Below are 24,680 nucleotides of genomic sequence, written 5' to 3' on the forward strand. Positions count from 1 at the left end.
ACCACTGAAGTCCACCCAGTGGTTTTTACATCCTGAGGCTGGCTGGGTATCAGGGCACGCTACAGTATTGTGTTTGCATAGGAATAAATATTGCATGGAGCAGCTGACATCACCTCTCAGGATTCCTGTTGAATATTACACCACAACATCATGGCAACATGTATGCTGATGGCTACTGAATGCCAACAGAAGCAAGGCCAGACATTCAGCAACTACTGCTGCAGTTCAGTGGGAGGGGAAGTGGGTGAACAACACAGACACAAACACACACACACACACACATATGCAGACGACCAAACAAACACACATACTTGTCTCAGCAGTTTTTGGGCAGTTTTCCAGTGCGTTAGATCCTCAGCAGAACGACCACGAAGCTGTTTATGAAACCTAGCATTTATGACAACATGGTCGGTACCGTACAGTAATTACAGATGGCAACACACACGCGCACTCAAACCTACATGCACAAACACACACACATATGTAGGGAGTCGATTGTGCTCACAAAACTAAATATAGGTGGCTTACTTCACACACACAGACATTCTCATACACATAAACACACAGGCATGTAAACTGCACAGGCTAGGTTTATGAAAACACCCTTTTAAAATGCTAAGTTTTTTTTTTTTTGGTTTAACTTACTGTGAAAGAACTTTCTCCTCCCCCCTAACTCTACTTCCCTCTGGGGGCTTATAAAAATGTTCATCTTCATGTAACTGTTGTGGACATGTGTGGCAACACAGTGTGGACAGTTTATGTAAATTATCCTCATTTTTATGTGAAATTAACTCATGCATGCAAACAAGTGAACTAAAGCCCTTCTCAATAAAACAAGAGAAAACAAATAAACACACTGAAACACCCATGTGATGACTACTGTTTGATTGGGCCACATGTCAGCCCAGTGCAAACTGTGACCAGACAAAACCTGAAAGTGAAATGACAAGACTGAATTTCTATTGGTTGGCACTTTTTTCAATAATACAGAAAAATGATTAAGATGTACAAACAGTAACATACAGTATATTAGACAATTATAACACAATAGGTTTAAAAGTAACCAACTGTGTGAAAAGCGCAAAGTGTTTGTGGCTGAAACATCCACAGAAAACTATGAAGCACCTGCAGGATGTGTCAAATTCCAGACGTTCCAAGTCCAAATTTGAAAATAACCGAAAGAAAAAAAAAAGGGTGGATCCCTCCTGAGTAAGTCTTTGGAATTCCTCAAGATGCCTTCTGATCAATGACAGATGAACTGATGTATGCAGATACACAGAAAAACAGAAACAAGACAAAAATACATGAACAGATATGTGCACATGCTGAAGAAAGCAAGTAACATTTTTATGACATTGGCAAAGATCCAAAGGTTGATGAGGGAAGTCAGAGAGGTGAAGTGAGAGCCCCGCCCTTCTCCTCTGCCTCTCTCCATCCTCACAGAAAGACACAATCAGTGCTACCCTAAAAGCTGGTCCTGTTAAGACAAAGGTCAGAAAAACACAGGACTTTTTTTCAGTAAGCTAATCTCAGAATGATATTGGCCCCTGGAATGCCTAACAAATATATGTGTTTGGATATCACTGACTCCATGAGTAAAAACTTCCTGCCTGATCTGCCTAATTAGACCGAGGAGGAGCAGCCTCCAGTAATTCCTCTAATGACTCTGCCCCTTCTAGTTTAGGCTCTTCTTTCTCCTCTGTCTTGCTCTTCTTTGTGGGCACTTTACTTGACGAAGGTGTGTCCTCCTGCATCAGTTCTTTGGCCAGGATGTTGGTCACTGCATGACCAGCTCGTCGGTGGTTGGCTGAGAAAGAGAAAGACACAGAGTCAATAAGAAAAATAAAATACAATAAGGACATAATTATGAATTACATGTCATGTTTTTTTATCATAACAAGTCCATACAGATATGTCAGTGCATGCCATGAAGTGACATATCTGACGTACGTGCAAAAAAAAAAAAGACATGTAAAAACACGTCAGTTAGCCATACAACACCACATCAGCAGGCAGATACTGAACATTTGACACTGCAGATATAAAGAGATGACCAGTTCAATTAGATAACACACTGACTGCTGGGCTGCACACACAGTCACAATGTGGGCCTCCAGGAACATCATGGGCATGTGTTTCAAATGATAAAACACAAAATGGATGCTCGCTGTCTTTCCAACATACACACATGCATTACCATGACACACAAACGAATGAGTGGTGTGGCTGCGTATGTGCGTGGATTAGAGGGATATCTGGAGCAACTCACTGCTTATGTCAGATTAGACCTACACATGTTCTTGTGGGGGGGTGGAAAAAAGGAATAATAGACATTTTGAGGAAGAGGAAGTAAAACTGATGAGATGAAGGAGTGGGGATGGTGAGTGTGTAAAAGCAAGTATGGGAAGGAAGGGGTAAGACAGAGGGTGAGACACCATGAGGAACGGTATGATTCATGCTGTGGGAGGATTAAAGAGGCAGGGATGAATGAAAATGAGACAAACATGGATGGAGGGACTGAGTGAGAGGAGGAATGAGCTGCGAGGAATGACAGAAATAAGTAGTAAAATAGATCACAGGGAAACAGTGGGTGCAGGGAGAAAAGATAAGAGATGCAGAGGGACGGACGGAGAACAAGTGTGACAGATTGTGCCCTGAGGATGATGTTGTTTTTATTCCTCTACCTGTTATTTCCTGTCGTCCTCCTACACACACACACACACCAGCAGCAGCCTTGCCTTTACCTCTCCTTCCCTCCCTCCATTCTCCTGCGTGGGAGGACAGCTGTGCAGCAGCGGCCATTTTGAATTATATAGGTCAGTGGGAGATTGTGTTTGTGTGTTTGCTGTTATTTTATGCCTGGTGCATGTAAAGAGCTCTTCACTCTTCAAGCAAAAGATGCGACGAATAACATCAGTTAACATCAGTACAGGACACATTTGTTATCATAAACACACACAAATAGATGTAACATGTTCCTGTGTTACTGATTGGAAAAAAAATCTATTAATCAAACCAATCAATCCATCATCATCATGATGCAAACCAAAAGACATACACATGCAAATGAACCATGGTAACACAAACAACAAACTAAGACTTGGTACATGGTTCTGAAAAAAAAAGACACACAAAAACACACACAGTTACCGAGCAGGTCTCCAGAACTAGCTGTGACAAAGACACAATTGAGTCTGGGGAGAAAAAGGAGAAGGGGGATTTGGAGATTTAGAGTCATGTTAACAGTTGACTTGTATATATATGGGCCTCAGCTGGACTGATCAGCACAGACAGCTGGGGTGTCAAACTATCACCTCACACACTTTCCTATGAGAGGCACAGATTTCTCAGTCGCCTTCTCAGTCTCCTCTCACATACGTCCTTCATGTCTATTTTCGTCCCGTTCTAAACCTCCTCTCCCTTACTCATAAACTTATTAATTAGAAATTACGCAAATGACCCAAAAACAGAGAGAAAGAGTTCTGTGCCAGTGTGGGCGTTACCCTACATGTATGTGTACTGAGCTGAGCTTGTCCTAAAAAAAAAAAAAATCCAACCCGCAGAGAAAAGCTCTTCAAAGGCTGTCAACCCATCTTCTCTCCTCTCTCATCCTCCTCCACTCCCTCTTGAGAGACGAGACAGAGAGGAGGATAAGAGTCAGGATCAGAGGGCTGCTGCATTGGAGGCAGCATGGGAAAAAGATGAATTTAGACAGAAACCTGCAGATTAAAGCAATGAGAGGAAAATTCTGGGCAAATGTCTTTCTATATTTAAATGTAGTTAAACTCAAGTAGCCTCAGGAATAAATCATCTAATAGACAAGTTTAACTGAGGACAACAAGTTTGTTCACATCACATCACATAGGTAACATGAGTCAAAGAAAAAACAGACTCTGCTTTGAGGGTGAGGCAGATGATAATCTATATCTTCATTACTGTGATTAAATCCAATGAGAAGACAACAAACTATCACTGCATTAAATCTATCTCTCAACCCCAGTATGTCTGTGGCACTGTAGCCTGAGCCCATTCATTCTTCCTGAATATGCACTATGTACAGTAAACACTCAAAAATGAGTCAGTGGAAATATATACTTACATTTTTTTTAACTTGTAAAAGTTTCCAGTCAGGCACTTAAGTTTTCAACACGTTACTCAAACAGGAGTAAACAGCACATTCGATGGATGTAATTGGAAAAATACAGAATATCACTAGGCCTGACCAGTGAGATTTAATTTAAGGGCCACTCTTTTTTTGTCTCTTGCCAGCCTCCCAACTTTGTAGGACTGCAGAATAAAATACAAAATCACCGCAATATTCCTTTAACACGTGGCACTACAAACATAGGAAATTCTCAGCATGCATGTTGCATCCACAAACTAGCTCTGATGTTGACTAAATGATCCATGCACTTGGCATCAAGCCTGGTGGTTGCAGCAGTAGGAAATGAGACGTCGGGACAACAAAGACTGTTTTTAGGTTTGTTTACTGGTGGGCATGAGACTGAATGAGTGTGTTTGCACACTGAGGGGTGATCAGAGGTACAAAGAGTGTAGTGAAAAGATCATCTGTAACACATTACACTCCAGGAAACTCAATAATGACTGCCTGATGACGGGAAGAGCACTTTGTTGTACAGTATGCTTGCTGCCCTTATGAGTGGAAAGTAAAGAAAAAGGAAAAGAGTTTGGAGAGAATTTGCAGACAAGCAAGTGTTATGCAGTTTGTGATGAGAAGCCACCAAGAACTAGCATAGTGGCAATGTTGAGGTACAGAGAATGCTCACCTCCTCTCTGATCACAGATTATACCAGCCTGCCTAGCTAATGCAAGAGATTTATGCATGATGTGACACCAGTGTATGACAAGGAGGCAGCCATTTTTATGCTCTTGGTGTATAGTAAAGCAGATACAGCAAAGCAACAGTCGCATGACAACATGGTAACAGTGCCACAACTAGCATGATGGTCTACTTGCAGATGTAGGCTGGACCTCCGTCAGTGTCTCTGGCTTAGCAGAGGCTCGTATTGCCCTCCTCAGGCTGCACCAGGTATCACACTGCTGCTCTGCACTACAAGACTGTGGGAAACAGTGACGTCATGTAGCACCACCAGTGGCTCTGGCTTAGTACTGATGGAGGAGCAATGAAAGGGCTCAAATGATGCATGTATGTGGTTTGCTGGTCTGTATTGTCTCAGTGGGTGTTAAGTATGCAAGTGACATCACCACTGTTTCAGTACTGGCTTGACTGATGAGTGCTCCCCCATTGGTCTGAATTATCTCTCCTGTGTGTGTCTGTGTGTGTGAACATCTGTGACAACACAGAGCTTTACAGGGGTCTTTTTTTGTAAGAGCAGACTGTCTGCAGAGGCAGCGTGTGCCTCTATTGTTGCTATCCCCTTTATCTCTGTCTCTCTGTTGTGATTGGTGCTTTGTCAACTCGTTGCTACTGTGATTGGTTGTTGTAACAAGGGTCATGACCCAGCAGATGGGTCTATAGTGAGTGTTTAGACACGTCATTCCTTCACTTAAATTGCTTTGAGAACATACACACACTAATTGGCCTAATGTAGCCGGGCTGACACGACTGTATTGTTACAAAAGTACATAGGCTGTTATAGTGTTTGAAAAAGTATGCCAGGTTGTCTGTCCTCTGGAACATACTGTGTGCCTGTTTGGGTCCATGTATTGGTATGCAAACATCCATGTGTGTCTTTGTGTTGGCATGTGAGCATCTGGTTTGTGGGCATTCTGTCTGTATGTGTTTAAAGGAGGGGGGGTGACAGACGGAGGGTAGACAGCTGAGGATCCCTCATGCAGTCTATTCATTCTATAGAGCCAGCACAAACACACACACACACACATACACATAGACTGAACTGAGGTACAGGTCAAAGGTGAAGGGGTATACAGCCTCAGCAGCCTCGTGGCTATCCATTCAGTCATACAGCTGTGACACAATGAGCACGACGACACACTCAATAGTCCCTCAGTAGTTCTTTAACACAAAGTTGGTGACGTCTGCAGTCACCACAGCTGTGAGGGGAGGAAACAAAGGGGAGGGGAAAGGAGGGACACACTTCACGTAATGAAGACCATTACATGCACAATGGAGATCACTAGCTCCACAGACAAAAAAGTAAATCAAATAAAAATACATTAGCCCTTACAGCACCCGATGAGAAAACTGTAAACATGCTAATATGTTATCATATTACAAGTGTAACTTTTTAGTTCCTTCTGTCATTTATGCTGATTAAAATTCTAGTCACCTATTAAGCCATTTATTGTGTTTTATGATAATATAACCAAACGAAAGCATAATTATAGTGAACATTCACTAACTGCTACATATATTTTTGTTCTACAGGTATTAGATACTTTTTCTGCCAAGAAATTTGCAACTCAGAGAGGGGAAATACATCAATACAGAACAAATGTGCCCTCAAGGGGTTAGCCTGTGTTTTTGGGACAATTATCATAATCTGCGTAAATAAACTGCACCAAAGGACCAGTATACTCTGTCAGAAGTGCCTGCTGAATGGTCAGATGGGAGGAGGCTGTGTCTCACCATATCTATAACTTTCTTAAATTGAAAAGCCAACGCCTGCTTTACACCAGGACTGGCCAGATATATGCAGGTGAGAATATATTCTGGGTTTAAACTTTTCTTTCTAGCTCTCTTTTTTGAATTTGTTAAACAACTATTTGTGGCACTTTTCAAGTGAACAACTTCGTAGTGCAACACTACAAATATCTGACGTGGTGTCCACCCCTTCTCTGTGGCAGCCAGCTTTTCTCCCTATGTCCAAGCGTGGCTTTTAGGATCAGGTATAAACTGTTGATTTCTGATACTACTAAAACATGTTTTAAAGCTATGGAAAGATGTTATTTTTCAATGTATTTATGGAATTGAATGTGCACACCTAAGTTTGCCCTGCAGGTTGTTAACTCACTTAAATTATTTGTCAGTGTTTTTTTTTCTTCCTTTGTTTGACTATTATTACAAAATTTTAAACATAGAACTGTAATTTCAATTTAGTGAGTTTTAACCCATCACTCTGCTGTGAGAAGCCTGGTGTGCCCTCATTTAACTCATTGTACTCTCATGCTTCTGACCCCATTTGGAACATGCTGATTGTCAGACATGCTGGATCGCTTCCTCAATGACTTTCTAGTATAAGCAATTGAAGTCGCTGAACTGTAACTCTTAAGACATTACGTATGTCGGCACAGACAGTAATGTGAGATGCCCTTTGATGAAACAATGTCTGGGCACCCGGCTGTATAAAGAAGTTGGTGATGTTTGATGGACATTAGATGTTACATACTGCAGCAGGTTGATGCATAAATTAGTATTTTATTAACAAATAAATTTATTTCTCTTAATAAAGAGCTGGGAATTGAACCACCAACCCTGCCATAAGCAGATAACCTGCTGAACCTACTGAATCACAGCATTTTTTTTGTTTTTGTTATTTCTGACTTTAAAGTACTTGAGTATATAATAAAACCTGTCTCCACAAGGACACTGGGGATTTGATTATTACCTGTTTGAAATCATCTTGTAAATTTTTTTCCCATTTCTGGGAGTCTGAAGAATGTTTGTTGCCACCTGTGTTGTGTTAGAGGGCTAACAAGACACTGTGAAAGGTAACTCACTATGCATTATATACTGTATGTAGATACAGTACAAACTTCACACTGTGTTTAGACTGACATGAGGATGAGCAGATACTTTTTCATGTTTTGGTTAATTGTCATGAATGCTTTATAACATTTAATATTTAAAACCCAGATGTGTTATTATGTCTTATGTAAAAAAGGACATCTTAACAGTAATATTATTTCCAATTAATACTCCACTTACCTTAAATGCAAACCCAATTATCCAATGAATTGCCTTGAAAGGTGCTATATAAATAATCCTGCCTTGCACCTATATTTAATGTATCAAGGTGCTAATGTTGGGATACCAGGTAGAGGAACCTCTCGTTTTAACATATGGCTTAATGTGATTTTGTATATGTTCTTTTCACTTGCTAAGAGAAACCATGACTCCGCCTCCACTCCTTTACTGATTTCTATTTTTGTGTTTGCAGAGGTATTATGTGACATGTGATCTGTAATGACATTGCACACATAATTGTGTTTATGCTGCATGGAAAAGTAATTAGAATGAAGTAAGATGAGCAACTGGTTTAACTGGCCTTTAAGGCTTCTGGCGTATTATCTCTCATAATCAGAAAGAGGGAGGAAGAGATGAGGAATCTCATATCACCAAAATTATGCCACTTTTTGACATCTAACACCTTCAAACATGTCTACCTCTATAAAGAAACAACAGCAATCTTTCACATTTTGACCTGAGAGATTAAAGAAATAATACTTACACGTGTTCATGATATCAGTTGTGTTACTACATTACAAGCACAGAACAAATTAAGGGTAATTTTTCTTCAAATCTATTTATATTTACACACTTTTCTGCCGTCTATGAAGAATATTCTATAGATATATTAAAAATACACTAAAAATACCTTCCATGTGTACATGAGCTGGATGGAGCAGTATTTTTAGCCTGTTGATGAAGGCTGCCTGTGTCTCCAGTGGTGCCAGATATGTATCAGTTGATCCAAAGTCAGGATGTGCCTCCTCCTACTTCAGTTCCACTGAATTAAGACGTCTGATTCAGCCAGCCAGTCAAACACACGCACGCGCACACACAAACATAAAGACACCCTCCTATTGTGTGGGTGAAAGACTTAATGCAGTTCCCAGCTGTAAGAAGCAAAGTGGGTAACTGGAAAGAAGCAGCCTATAAAAATCAGTGAAGCAAATATACACTCCTAACACATCTGAGATTACTAAAATACCACAGCATGGCTTCACAACCTCCACATGAGCCATGGAAAAAAAAAAAAACCCTGAACTTGGGCAAAAGAAAAACAAAAATGACAAGACTGTGGAAGAGAGGAGAGTGGGAGGAGGTACTGAGCAGGGATGTGATACATACAGCCACTTATACTTTCCTACCACAGACAAGTATGTGTAGGGAGGAAGGCCTGCTCTCCTTTTCTCTCTCACATACATGTTCAGGTATTTCCTGTTAGGAGTGTGAAGTGGCCAAACAGTATTTTGGGTGACTGACTGAGCCCTCAAGTGGGCCCCATTCTTACTCATACAGTGCTCCTTCCACTGCTCCCTCTTTTCCCTACATTTCCTTCTCTCACTGTTGTCTCAGTCAATTTAGTGGTGATGAGCCTGAGCCATTTGTTATGAGGAACTGTTTACTGCCCTTAGAGATTTTCACAGTGTGTCAAAACCACTGTTTCATAGTAATGCACGATTACACCTAACAACCTATATAAATGTGTTTAGTGATAGACAGAAAAAAGAAAGACAGGAAGAAAAAGTAGAGAATGAAAGAAACAAAGAAGGAAAGAGTGCAGTCTACCCTCTGGCTCTGAGCTATTCCACTCTGGATCACCGCTTCACATCTGGCTTCTATTGAGGGAGGGATTGGGTTGCACACACTCTTCGCCAACCTCTCTTATGTGTGAATACTCAACCTACACATGAGTGCATGTGAATAAACACACACACACAGGCTCTCTCTCTCTCTCTCTCAGTTAATGGGCACTGGACTCTTTCCCTCTCACATGGTTACACACGGGTTTCCAAACACCAGGAATCATGTTACAGAGTTACTACAACTCACATCAGCTCGTTTTCATTTGCATGGTCTTACCAGGCTACATTATCCACAAAATGTGCTACATGTACAGCTCAAAAACAAAAAGGAGAAGCAAAACCACTCACAACCAATCACTCTTAATGTGACTGGACTGGGCAGCAGGACAGCCAGCAGAGTAAGTAGCTAACCAGATTACTGGTCTCTCTCTATGAGCTTACAAACTGAACAACATGGCCTGAATGAAAATCAATACAGGCTGAGTTACACTGAGGAGTTCTCACACACAGGATATGGACTTCTGGCTGACCCAGTAATGAGAAAAACAGTGTTCCTTTTTTTTTGTTCTATGATAAAATGGAAAGTTGAATGATTATGGTACTATAGATATTATAACTTTATAATATGATTTCATTTTAAGTGAGCTGTGGGCCCAAAACCTACTAAAAAACCATGTAAAACAGGCGTCAAGTACTTCCACTCTTAGTGTATGTGCACAGGTGGTGTCAAGTTTTTCACATTACACTTGTAAGTTGGTACTGGACCATGACTGGCTTCCCAACTACTTTTAATGCCACACAATCATGCACATATGTCACATTTTAAACTAAGGCTTAATTCTTATTTTCTTCACACTCTAGCCAGTTGTTCAAATGTTTTTTTTCTATTTCCCACTCACTGATCTCACCTCCTTAAACTTTCTACCCACACTCTGGTTTATCCTCCTTGGTTCTGTATATTCATATTTCTCTCATATTTTCCTATTCTGTGACCACACCCACACCAGTTGCTCTTCTCTTAAGTATCTTTCTGCCCACACCCACCCTTGGCACCCTCCCTCTTCTTTTGTTGTTGTGCCAGCCATTTGTGGAATTGGCTTTGTGGCCTGGTAACCACAGCTAGAGAATACTACCACAACCCACAGTCTCTGAGCCATGGAACAGATGGAACAGAGACAGGAACACAAACAAATCTGTTGTTGTGTGTTGACAGAAACATAGAGACATGGAGGAAGAGGAAGATGGAACAAATCAGTCTCGTATGTTACATGTGTTTCAGTGTAGTATGCATACCACATATGTGTGTGAAAGTGAAATCTGTAAATCAAGTAAGACATGACACTTTGAAACATCTACACCTTTTGTGAAGATTTACAGTTCTGCTTGTGTTATGTGTACCTGCTTGCCGGGGTCCTCTCTTTCTCCTGAAAGCAGCGCCAGACTGCAGCGCCTCCAACAGGCCGTCCATGATACCAGTTTCATCACCCTCTGTAAACACAACATTAAAACATGGTATCAGCACTGGATAAAAAACACCACATTAAATCAATGTGTAGAGTCTGATTTACACTTATATTGGTCTCTCACACACACAACCCAATTTTCACAGCTGTGTTATCTTAAATCAGGAGCCTACTCTGACATATACAGACAAGACATTTTGTTTCCTAACAACAAGGCAGTGATTGGTGGTTTTTCAAAACCCCCCACATATTTCTGTTTCTCTCAGACACAACAACACACATGTGGGCAGGGAGGATATTTACCGGCCACGTGGCCACTTTGGTAAATTAGCTATATTAACCCAGATAGGCAGTGACCTAGTTCAGCTACTGTCAGTGCTAGGGGCTGCACACTGAACTGTCAGCATACAAACACACCCTTATTGGAAAGACACACCCACAGGGACCAAATCTGCACATAAGCATTAAAATACTACTAATTATGGTTTCTAGTTAAAGGGTATTGACTGGAAAAAAAATCTTGTATCTGTGTTTGAGTATAGGTACTGTTGGTATGGGGAGTCTCACTGTTTGTTTACATCCACATTCTCTGCACAACTTCAGTGGCTTGTGGCCTTAAATCAGGGAAGGGGGGGCCAAACCAAGGGGGGTGTGAGTGTTGTCGTGATTGTTTTGTGGGCAGGATTCAGTGGCACAGTTCGACACTCAAGCAGATGGTTTTAATTATTTCTATTTTAACCTGAATAGAGACAGCGGGGTCTGGAAAAGGGGGCAGAGGGATTGGGGGTTAAAGGTTTATGTTGTCACCTCCCAACCCCCAAACACAAACACACACATATTTTCTCTCTCTCTCTCTCTCTCTCTCTCTCTCTCTCTCTCTCTCTCTCTCACACTCACACACACACACAGTATTTAATCCTGCAGTAAGCCATGAAGCAGATGGCCAGTGGTCTTGCCTGTCACGTCAGAGAAAGTCTCTCTCATACACTCCTTAAGCCTTGCACAGCTCACATACACCCCTCAATGTCCACGTCCTGGAACTGCACAGACAGTTCAACATGATGTAGGCCACGTTTTTCTCCTTCCGGGGAAACACATCTGGCACATTTCCACTTACACTAATCACATGCTTGGCTTAAACCACTGGTGGGAGCACACAAGACACACAAACCTATTTGTGAAAATGTACTGGAGGCGGTAGAGGGACCACACAATGACCTGGCTGTGTATAAAAACAGGCTTTTTGTTGACCAAGTGAACTCCCAACTAAAACTAGAAAGTCCTAGGGCTTGTACACTCTATAGCATTACATACACAGCTGTATAGTTTTTTTGTTTGAGTGTGGCCTGAGGCAACACCATCTGACAAAACCATATGAGTCTTCTCTCATCAGAGAGGTTTTACAATATTTGGTTTGTTAGCAATTAGTAACAGTGCTAATAAATACACTTGTTGGGTTCAGTCACTTGTTGATAATCATGTGCTTCTGTTAATTCACATGACTTTTCTGTGGAATATATATCTGGTTAATGTTTTATTATTGACAGTCTACACAAAATCAATGTGAGCCATGAACTGGCCTCAAAAAGTGTGGTGGCAAAGTCTGGCATGGATTGGGAGCAGCACAAGAATGCACACACACTCCTCACACACAACCACAGCCCATGATACAAACAGCAAAGTATTGCCTGAAGCACAAAAGAACATAAGATGGATTAATTAGTGTAATAGCATTAGATCATGAGCTCTTAAAGATGTCTCTTTGGACGTGATCTACACTGGATGCACCACACACACACACACACACACTGATACATGGTATCTGACACGCACACACACGCGTGCGCAGACAGAAAGGAAGGACAGCATCTTGTGTGGAGCAATAGCACCTCTAATGGTTGTTCACACAATGACAGATGAGGACATGAAAGGAAAAATTTAAAGGGAAGAGAGGTGGGACAACAAGCATTGGAATAAAATAGAGGAAAGTTAAAGAGTACGAGGAGGAAAAACAGTGATGAAATGAGTTGGAGACAGATTTTCCATTTTCTTAATGTGTCATGATTGTGCCTCTCCTTCACAGTCGCCTGGGGTGAGACATCAGGCTGCCCAGGCTTATCCCATCTGATCCCCCCCTCTCTCACCCTGTGCCTTTCTCCTCTCCTCCTCCAACCCCCTTTTCTAAGAGACAACAACACACAGTCTAATCCCCACGAGAGCATCTGCTGACCTACTCTCCTCCTTCCCTTACCCTCCCCCACCCTACTCCCTCACTACTCTCTGAGTGGAGCACGAGCACTCCTAGTGGCAATTCCCATACCAGCAACTGTATGGGTGTGTAAACCACATATACACACACCCTTTGCCACAGACATAGAAACACAGAGCCTCACACAATCTTTTACAGACAGCACTGACACCTAGCTGTGGAGATAAGGAATAGTTGGTTTCCAAGCAGCTACGGTGTATGTCTAACGGTGAAATGTATGAGAAGCCGGGATGAATTTTTCATTACAGTAGTAAACAGTAATATCATATCACATTAGAGCAAAGATTTTACTTAAACCACAGATGGTGAATGTGGACATTTGGGTGTGGCGTCCGCCAGTCTGAACTCTGAATCCTCAACTTCCATGTTTCACAAGAGCCAAAGACTGTGAGTAAAAACACTTGATAACTATATGACTACATTCTCAAAGAAACAGATAAATAATAATTGACAGGGAATCACAGAAGAATCAGTTATAGACAATAACTACCATCACATGCTTAGCACATGTGAGGCTCCACTGAGTGAGCATCTGTCTGTCTGACTCAGAGGAATGACAAGGCCAAAAACTGCAAACACACACTGACCTTCCAGGGTTTAACAATCAACTGGGATATTAGGTTTACACAGTCAGGGAATTCATGAGATAGTGAGGGCGTGTGACTATATGAGTGGGTAATGGAAAGAGAAAAGGGAACCAGGAAGATGTCAGTGTGCGAAAGACTAGGTGCTGAAAACAACCTTTGTGTACTAGCCATCCAGTATGAGGGTCATAAACACATAGAGAACAAAGACCAGGTGTGTGTATGCCAGATTTGTGTGTGGTTGAATTTAAATAGGGGGGGTGTTGAATGACTCTGGGCAACAGGGGCAGTCAAATATGCCACCTGTATGTAAATGATCTCTAGCCCACTATTGCACATAGACACGCACTCAACTCTGAAGCACTATTATGTTCCATTGATGCATTAACCTCTAGAGGCTGAACGTGAAATTTGACTACCTTACCTTCTACCACAAACTGTCTACTCCATACTTTTAAACACTGAGACAAAATATTCCAAGCTGAGCACTGTGTCTTTAAGTGCCCTTAAAATGAATGACAGACACAGGGGGAGGGAAAGGAAAAAAGAAGAGGGAGTGATGGAACAAAAGTAAGAAAGAGAGGAGAGGAGAAGCCAGCTGGAACATGGGGCACTAGGAGAAAGGCCAGAAAGAGAGGTTCACAAACCAGACACACAGCTACACATTCTTACACACACACAGTGCACACACTTTGGCCAACGCAAGGTTTCTCCAACACATAGGCAAAGCGAAACAGAAACATTGACAAAAAAAAAAAAAAGACACAGTAATTTTGTCACACACATACATACACAAACACACTGACTGCACCAAGGCTGTAGCAAATTTTGACTGTGGAGTCCCAGGAGAACCCGACTGGAGCCAAAGAGAGGAGGAATGTACTGAAACTAGGTCACAGTCTGAGAGAAGGGGAAAAAAGCGCCTGAGCATAAATGTGTGTCTGCGAGGCAGGATTTGAGAGTTAACTGTGTGTATCCAGGACAATGTGCTGCTGGCGTTTTCCAAAATATAAGTGCATCTCATAGACGGGAAGAAACATGTTTTTGGTGATAAAGAGATTTAGACTTCCTTTCAGTTCTCTTTTATGGAAGCAAATCCCCTCCTCACCAGGGGAGTGAAAAGAGGTCAAGCGGTTCCTTGTATACATCCTCACTATCTGTTGTTATTTGCTTACTTCAAAACACGGGTCATCAACATTAGATTAACTCCGGTCTATAAATACTGATGATGTTGCTCTTTCACACACACATACACAAAGACACACAGACAAATATTCCACAGATGTGTGGACTCTGACTGCCCCCAACTGGAATCTGATGGAAATACAAAGTGAGAGATGTGGAGTGTCTTCCTCTCTCTTTCAGTCACACACAGGTAAACAGATACGATCCAACAATTGTGACCTGCGTTGATGTCAAGGAGCTGGTTCTTCTTGAGTTTCTCCTCCTTCTCCTTTTCTGCTTTTTCTCTGGCCAGCTTGGCCCTCTTGATCTTCTCCTCAGCCTCCTTCCTCTTCTGATTCTCCTTCACTGCTTGCTGGTGGTGGGAATAAGAGAGAGGGAGAAAAACATCAGTTGGTGTATGGACAACTATAGAGTGAGTGTTCATGTTGCCAACTAATGTTAAGCATGAAAGTGACTCTGTAAACAAATTCAAACTGACAGATGTAAGATGGATCAGTTGGAAGTCTTTGCATGTAAACAAAACTTCAAAACCAGTGGATGGTGGTTATCCACAAAAACTGGTAAAACAAGTTGCTCCCTGCTCTTCTAATTGGCACCTGTACAGTTGATGTATAAACTGAAAATATAATGGAGCCACTCTCTTTCACTATTATGTCAATACAAACAGGTGCATAGCCTTATGTTTTTTTCTCATCTGGGTTGACATTTATCTTTCATCTTTCTCTCTTTCATCAACAATTTGTGTGTATGTGTGTGTGTTTGAGTTGTGTGCGTAACAATGTTTTTTGAGAATGGTCAGGACAGACTGAAAACCACATCAGTCCCCTTTTGCATGATATCAGACATGAGTTTGTTTATTCACATGCAAAAACACTCACACACCTGGAACATGGTTTTAAAGGTATTGAGGTCCCCAAAGAATTCCTCTACGGAGATCTTTCTCGGGTCAAAGACAAAATAGTCTCCCAGGTCAACATATTGCTTCTCCATATTCTTATGCATCAGATCCAGTTTCTCATACTGCTCATGGGCACTGACGACAAAACTGTGGAGACGTGTTGTTAAGGAACACAGAACAAATATAACAAGACATAAAACTGATTATAAGTTACAATGAGTAAATCTATGATTTGAGTTTTTATACAAAAAGACTCTTAACGGCAACAGCTGAACAATTCTATTAAATATGTAGCTGAATTTGAGGATATGGACATCTTCTTCACAAACAGGTCCTTATCATTTTGTGGAGGTGGGAAGGTTTCTAGATCCTTCTCCAGGTTCTTGATCTGACGGCCCATCTGCTCGAGGTTCTTCTGAATTGTCTCTGCAGAAACTGCAGGGGACATACGGAGAATGTTAAAGATGCAGAGTGCCTCCACACTGTGCATGATGGACACAGCACATGTTTTTCTTTTTCATATGCACCAGGGTTTGGTATGCAGTGTCACCAGCTGAAACAATGGCTGCATGTTGTATCAATAAGACTGTAAACAGTGGTCGTAATGGATGATACTCTGTAGGTTAACTAAGATGTAACATGTACCTCTGCTGGCCTTCTCCACGTGGATGAGCTCATCTGGAAAGCTCATGACATCAGGATACTGCTCCTGGCACACATCAGCAAGGAAGTGGAGCAGTGTCTGCTTCAGATCAGCTGATTTGGTGTCACGCACCTGATTGACACAAAGATTGATTTTTTTTAAAAAAGCGTAGACTGAAAAGGCAGTCAGTCAAAGGTTATTCAATATCAGCTTGTGCTGTCATTGTCACATACTTTTCTGTTTACAGATATGTATAAATTCATGCAGTTCTGTCTGTGTGTCCATAATGCATATTCTATATTTTAGAATCATAATGTAGAAAATACTTTAGAATTAATACAATATGTACACTAATTTTGTGTAGCACCGCTGTACTGATGAGGGAATTATGACTGCATATGTTTATGTGTATATCTGTATTATATATATTACATACCTAAAGCTAACATTGAAAATGCATATGGGGGAAACACTGCATGTTATTGTATATTCTATATACACATTTTGCTGTAGAGCTCCTGTCGTCATTCAGCTGTATAAAACAGAATAACATGGCATGGGAACAGATTCTGTCTTTGTTGAGTATGAAATTTAAATATAATTTGGTGTTGAAAATTGAAGCCAAACACATGGGCAGTCAAATGATTTTGGTGTTTTCTATCACTGTGACAACACTACAGGTAGGGTATGGATAAGCTGCAAGTTTTACTGTTCTGTTTCATGTCAGTTACTAAACGTCAGCATGTCCACACTTGACCTCAGAGATATACTCAACGGCTAAGACTAAAGGCTGTTCCAGTGTAATTGCTAATTTTTTATTGTATGTGTGCATGTTATGTCTACACCTCATTTTACCTTGCACAGGTATGAAACGGAGAAGCCAAATGCCTTTCCATTGCGAGAACCAGCATTCATGTAGTTCCCGACTAAAAGGATGATCTGCAGCAGCTTGGAGAAGGACTGGCTTTCCCTGAGCTCCTCACAGGCTGCCGTCACAGAAACCACATCTGGTTTGATGTTGTTCAGCTGCTCCTCAAACTGCAGCTTGAACAGGATGGCCTGAAGCCGTGGCATCAGTCGCTTCACACTGGACATCTGGAGAGAGAGAAGTATGTTTGTTGCCACACAGATTGTGTGTATGTACATATGTGGGTATGGGTGTGGGGGTGTGTGTGTGTGTGTGCGAGTGTGTGACTGAAGGGGGGTTCATCCATTACTCATATCTTCCACAGCTGAACAAAGCAGTCTGTGTTTAACAGCATGACGATTTTCTATGGCTAATATATTAACATCGGTGTGACTCTCTCTCTCTATTTCAACACTATCCATGCCTCATTTTCCATCAGACTGATTTCCTTGCTGTGTTTGTGGTAAGTCATGTCCAAGTCACAACAAACAAAAACAAACAACAAGCATCTGTTTGTTTGTGCATGTTTTCATTTTGTGTGTGTCGCTCCTCACCACTACTCCAAACTGTTCGGACTCAGCCAAGTCATCATATTCATCCTTCATCTCTGCCAGAACACTCAGCTGCTCGGATGCTGGCAATTGTTTTACCAGGTTCTATATGGCAATGAAAGAGAAGATAGATCAAGTAAACAACTGCATATGCTGGAATATTAATAACCAGTAAAACTTAATACATTCTCCTCCTTTGATAAACACTAAACATTAACCTGCCTGTGTTACTACCACATTACCTACAGAACAATTAAATCCTATTATCTGTATACACACAGTGATATGACAAACTAACTGCATTATGCTAAACTCTACTCTATCTATCTATATATATATATATATACACACACACACACACACACACACACAACACACACACACACACACACACACACACAGACACTGGGGCAGATCTGAGCTCAGTACCTGAACCATGGACTCTGTGAGGATCTTCTCATTGACCTCCAAGATGGCATTCTTGATCTCTTCATAAGGGAGACGGAACGATCCCAGGAAAATGGCTGAATGAGCAAACACAGTGAGCAATACTTATTAAAATGCAGTTAGGATTTTTTTAGGGGGGTAACAAGCTTTCAAAAGTGGACTTCAACTAGTGGACTTACAGAGGTTCTGTGAAGCCTTGGAGTCAAGAATCTTCAGCTCCTTCACCTTCTTCTTCTGCATCTGCTTCTTGTCATCTCCACCATCCTGCTCTTTTTTGGCTGGAGAGGTGAAGAGAGAGATGGGCAGAAAGAAAAGGACAAGACTTTGTGAGAAATCACATTTCTTGGCAACTTCCTTAATGTCAGATGACCAGTAGAGCTGGACATGAATAGGAATAATGAGGGCAGTAGAGAAATCAGAGGGTTCTGTAATACAGAGAGAAGTGGATTAGGGGGATGGATAGTGGGCCTATGTGATAGCTATACAAACTGACAGACTTGGCATGGCCTTCACTTTTTTCACTCTCCCCCAACTGTACAGTGTCATAGAGGTGTTAGGATTATTGTATCAGTGGCCTTGGGTAAGGCTGAACTACTATGAAATGTAACACTGGGGGAAAGATGTCCCTGGTGTGTGTGGGCCTGTTAAATATGGTCGGACGTTTGTTAGCTGAAGGCTTTTTAAGTTTGCAGTCAGCTTACACACATGCATATACAGTACATTCTATCGCATACACACACACACTTGACAGAAACACTTCACATTAACTTGTTCTGACAAGGTCAGGATTGTGACTGTAAGGATGTGTCAGTGCGTGGGGGTGAATGTACACTAGATGAGAATTGGGAGTGAAAGATGAACAAGCACATGGGTTTGACCACATAACAGCCCACTGTACACAGGCCCATCACATCTAAGGTCAGAGAGGGAACTGGATGTCACAGTTGCTCAACTGTTATTATCTAACTGCGCTTTCTCAATTTAACATTCATCTCAAATTGCAGCACATGTACTCTGTGTCATGATTAGCGCTGAAATCATTAGTCAATCAACAAAAAAACTGAGAAACTGTTATTTTACAGGGTGTGTATAACAAACATTTTCTGGTTATGAGTTCTGTTATTAATTACTAATGAATTATCATTTCTATTATTTCTATTAAATGAAATACCTTCAGGTGTGGGTCAGACAAAATAAGTAACTTGAGATGGGTATATGCCATGATTTCTGGCATTTCACAGTATGATAAACACCACTGCATGTCCGTCTCTCCTGCGTACCTCTGTTCCTCTGTCTCTTTCTAATTCTCTGTGCAAGACTTTTTATTATTTGTCTCTCTGTGGCCTTGTCTTTGTCTCTTCTTTGTAAAAACCAGACAGGAACAGGAAACAAAAATTACCCCATGGAAAAATAGCCAGTAACAATTCTAGTGCAGCATATACAGCATGAGTAAGCTGACTGCTCTTTGTCACTTTCTGTCTGAAACATACAGAGAAACAATATGAATCACAGTGAGCCCCTGTGCGCTGAGCAGCCCACCTGTTTCCACTGCCTGGTGATGACTTCATGTGATGACACCAGAAGCTACAATTAGGTGCCTATATGGCCTGAAACTACTGTAACCACTGTGAAATAATGACTTGATGTTGTGGAGACAGACTTACACTTATTATCCATACTTATTGTCCATAAAGTTTACCCAATCCCAGCTCTCTGTATTGTATGTGTGGCCTAATTTTTCTCACAGTTATTCCACAATCCATCCACATTAAACTGCAGTTTGTTAGATTAGTGAAAAACAGGCTGATTAAAACAGTAGCACTGTAATTCTCCACAAAGTCACAGAGACAGCCACTACAGCATAACAACTCATTCATCCATCTGTCCATCCTTCCATATGACCAGTCAAACAGTGCTTTGTCTCAGCGTGAGAGGCCAATCAGTCAGACAGTCTGTGAACAAGTCTAGGCCTCTTAATGAGCTCCTCATCTTTCCATTTAGCCATTCATTTAGAACACACACGTACACACATAACAGTCAGTCAGTGGACTGTGGCCTCAATAAGTCCCATTGTTTCACTCAGTGTCTGCTTCAGCTGTATGAAACTCCCCCCTCAGAATCAACCATCAATTGTGTCTAAAGTTTGACTCAAACTTAAGGGAAATCCGATCTGTTTGTGACTCTGCACTTCTACTGTTAGCAATATCATTTCTGTTATATTGGTGTAATCAGCTACGTGTGTATCACTACCGTGAATCAATAATACTATTGTGTGTTCAACACTGCCAGCCAGAGTCTCTGCTGAGGGCAGGAAACCACAGCAGGAAGTCAACCATTACACACACAGAGGGTAGGAAAATCCAGCAGGACATTTGAGAGGAAACAACATAAATATCTTCACACAAACACATAAACACAGCTGAAAGGTTAGGAAGAGACTCAAAGGAAGTGACAAGCATCCACAAATAAACAGAGGCACAAACAGGGAGACTGATAATGACCTGAGACAGTGTCATCCAGAAAATGAGGGGAATTATACCTCTAAGGATTACAGTGGGAGAAATAAAGTTATCTAAGAGTGATTATAATAATGGTTAATGATTAAACACCTTAACACCTGGTATACATAAACAAACATGCACATGCAGACTTAAAGAAAGACAAGTACACATGCTACAGCGCAGATTAATGTCTAATCTGGCTAGTATACAATCTCTTGAACGGACAATCCATTTATCTGGGACTTAGTGACCTAGTGACGGCATCATGTCACTAGGTCAGTGTGTGTGAGTGTGTGTGTGTGTGTGTGTGTGTGTGTATCTCTCAGAGAGATGGAGAGCCGGTGACGGAGCATGTGTGTTTCTGTGCGGTGTACATCCGTGCTATAATAGCTACAGTGCCAGCTGCGCTCTAGCCAATGGAATCAGGCTTAGCTATGTTGACATCATGGCTGATTCATAAAATGGGGTCGGCTGTGCAGATTGTAAAATGGCTGCTCTGTGGTTTCCACATGCACAGCCGGCTCACTTCATTTATGAGCCGATGGCACCTCTAGTGGTGGCTACGCTGCACTGCACCACGTTACACTTAGTCATTGTAGGGGAGGAGATGACAGAGGTGAAAACACATGTGACTAGGCACACACACACAAAAAAAATACTCAAGCACATACGAACACACTTGTGGAGTGCTGACATCTTAACATCCACATGTTTTATCGTCCCAGCTGCCTTTTTGTTATACTCTCGCACAAAGAAGGCCCCTTTTCTGGAAACAAATCACTACCACCCGATCTAACACACACACACACACACACACACACACACACACACTCTTCTCTTTTCCTGGAACACCTCCCCCCGTCTACCCAACAGCTGCTTGGCACTGAGAAATGATGAGAAAAAAGGGGGGGTTGTGTCTGTGTGTGCACCCGTGTGTATGTGTGTCCCTGTGCACACATGTGTGCGTCATGAAAGAAAAACGAAATTCTTCCATTTCTTCTGTTTTTAATTAAGTAGACGAGGAAAAAGAGAAGTGAACGTGAAAAAAGTGGGGAGATGGAGGGGGGAGAGGAGGCGAAAGAGGGGTGCACAGAATCATGAGGAGCCAAGTCATGCAGTGGTCTCTGTCAATATGTAACTAAGTGTATGCGTGGGCGCGCATGTGTGTGTGTCTGTCTGCACAAAGAGGAGTCTGTTTATCAGTCAGCAGACCTGAGTGTGTCCTCCACTCCACCCCCACTCCCTTCCTCTCTCATTCCCTCAGTCCTTAAAAGGAGAAAATGTGTGGTAGGGAAGGTGATGGGTAGCCAGACTTAGAGAAAGACATGAAAAAGAGAAAGACAGATGGAAAGAAAGAAAAGTTAATAAGATAGAACTGCAAAGACAGAGACAAAGAGAGGAAGAAATGTATGGTACGCTTTCATCCCTGACCACTCTGAACTATAGACTCAACTCAAAGAATAGTTTCAGTCCTCTCTCAGAAGGCACAGCCTTGTCTTTTTTCTATCTCTTTTTCAGTCTTTTCATGCGGTCTATTCATCCTGTCATCACCACTCCCTGTTTGTGGAGCGCTACAGTTTATTTTTAACCCACTAAAAGCTTTCAGATGATGTGTTCTATTGTATATCTGTGGGGCCAAGAGTGCCCATGGGCCCTCTGGTGGCGAGATCGGAGAAAAGCACAATATTAACTTTATATAAGTTCAAACTAAGTTTTTTCCATTCAGCATTCCAGGGCTGGAGATTGTCCACACTGGAACAGAGGAGAGGGTTTCTAGTTTCAACATCAATATCTGTGGGGTGAACAGTTCTTTGGAAAAAGTTGCTGAGGTTGCTCAAGAGGGAGAACCACACAGAGACACAAACAAATCTTCTGCCAACTTTTAACATCAACAAAGACTTGATACATTTCAAGGAAACTAAATAAGAACATCTTATGTTTTTCATTTTAGAAAGTTTACTTTAAGAATGCTGATGTCTTGGTACTAAAAGGAGAATGAGACAAAGAAGAAAAAGAAAGGGAGGGGGGCATAAAGTTCTTTGTCTAAAGTAAACAGAAGGCCAAAACTATGGCAGACAGAAGGACAGCTGTAGCCTTGGTCCCTTTAAACTTTAAATGTCCAACATTCTGTCACTCTCAAAATGAGAATGTGTGTGTGTGTGTTACAATGTAAGCGTGTTTGACAGAAGAAGAATAAGGGGGTTTCCACGGTAACCTCGGGTCTGAAAGAGCCCCTTCATCCTGTTTTTCACTGTGAAAGGAAACGAGGAGAAAAGATTCCTGACTCTGTGTGTGTGTGTGTGTGTGTGTGATTGTATGAAAAGGACCAGATGGCAGGGTGGGGCAGTGAGGAGGGGGGATGGGGGCAGGATGTGGGAGGGCCAGGATGCAGGGGGAGGGCAAGTGGGAGGGGCTAAGACTTGCTCACTTGCGCTCCCCTGGTGTATGAAGAGTGTAACTGCAGCTGAAAATATTTGAACTGATAAAGTTAGATATTATCACACTACATTTGCTTTACAAACTTAAATAAATAATAATAAACAAGAATAAAAAAGCTGATATTTAAACCTAAAATACAGATAAACTCTGAAATACTGAACTTAACTTTACTTAAGACTAAGGACTTTAGAACACACTTCTCAATTTTTGTTTTGCATTTGAAGATTCAAATAGATTTTTTTTCAGTGTCTTGCCTGTTTGAGTACATTTCTATGAATGTTTGAAACATAATTTTCTGATGCAATGGTCTTACATAACATACAATTACACAAATTACACTGATTTTTACAGGTTTTATCAAATTAAATTAAAAATGAACATCAAATATTTCTGGGTCTTTGTCATTAAATTCTGGCAGCATGACATCTGGTATCATTCAGGCCCAATCAGTATTTCTTCTTTAAAACAAATGAATTAAAGGTATATTTGAGAATTCTGACTTGTTAAGTATTAGTCCATGTATTAAATGACCTGTCAGTTCATTTCAGAGCAGCAAGTTGCAAACTGGTGTTCTGACTTTTGATTATTTTGTTTATATGTGGATAACAGACAACTTCAGTGTACTTAAAACTGGAATAACTCTATACTTACAATAACCCCACCACAGACCTTCAGTATTAACTCTTTGAAAAGTATATTTCCTATATTTGCCTTGAACTAAAAAACATTCAAATCATAACTCAAGATATTTTTACTTTTTCTTTTATTAAAAAATACTGTGGTGTAGAGCGGCCTAAAGCAGAAATGGGTTTTTATTAAAATGTATTGACTACAGGAGGCATAATGTGTGGGCGCTTCAGTGAGGTTACTCTTTATGTGTGGAGTCACAGTGCCCTCCACTGGTGAAACTGGTGTACTGCTGCTAGCCAGCAAATCCCTACATCTGGATACACTGTTTATTACCTTCACACTCCATCTCACTCATCATCCAAGTTGTGTGTGTGTGTGTGTGTGTGCGTGTGTGTGTGTGTGTGTGAGAGAGAGAGAGAGAGAGAGAGGAGAGAGAGAGAGAGAGAGAGAGAGAGAATAATAAAAGATGAAATAAAGAATATACTGCTTGTGTGTGTATGTGATAGTGTTGGGGGTACAAAAGGGGGGGAGACAGAGCTGGAAAGTGTGTGTGGAAGGGACACAGGGGTTTGGAAACAGTGGGTCCGTGTTTGTGTTGGTGTTGTTCTCTCAGGGCCATTCTGACCTCCCTCTGCTCTTCTGGCCATGAAGGTCTTCAGCGATGACGCACACACGGCACGTAACGGCAT

At 41.4% G+C, this 24,680-nt stretch overlaps 1 protein-coding gene across 1 annotated transcript; it reads right to left on the reverse strand.

The window, feature by feature from the left end:
- Positions 1 to 1,627: 1,627 nt before the first annotated feature.
- LOC127142745 (protein diaphanous homolog 1) lies at positions 1,628 to 24,680 on the reverse strand. Its single transcript, XM_051072602.1, has 12 exons — positions 24,617 to 24,680; positions 18,601 to 18,846; positions 18,404 to 18,498; positions 17,978 to 18,079; positions 17,372 to 17,611; positions 16,519 to 16,648; positions 16,183 to 16,308; positions 15,858 to 16,021; positions 15,195 to 15,327; positions 10,873 to 10,962; positions 3,151 to 3,194; positions 1,628 to 1,807 (listed from the first exon to the last, which is right to left on the reverse strand). The coding sequence occupies exons 1-12, from the start codon at positions 24,678 to 24,680 to the stop codon at positions 1,778 to 1,780; spliced, it is 1,464 nt and encodes a 487-aa protein (XP_050928559.1). The 3' UTR covers positions 1,628 to 1,777.

This window comes from Lates calcarifer, linkage group LG8, assembly GCF_001640805.2.
Source record: "Lates calcarifer isolate ASB-BC8 linkage group LG8, TLL_Latcal_v3, whole genome shotgun sequence".
In the NCBI taxonomy this organism is placed as follows: Eukaryota; Metazoa; Chordata; class Actinopteri; family Centropomidae; genus Lates; species Lates calcarifer.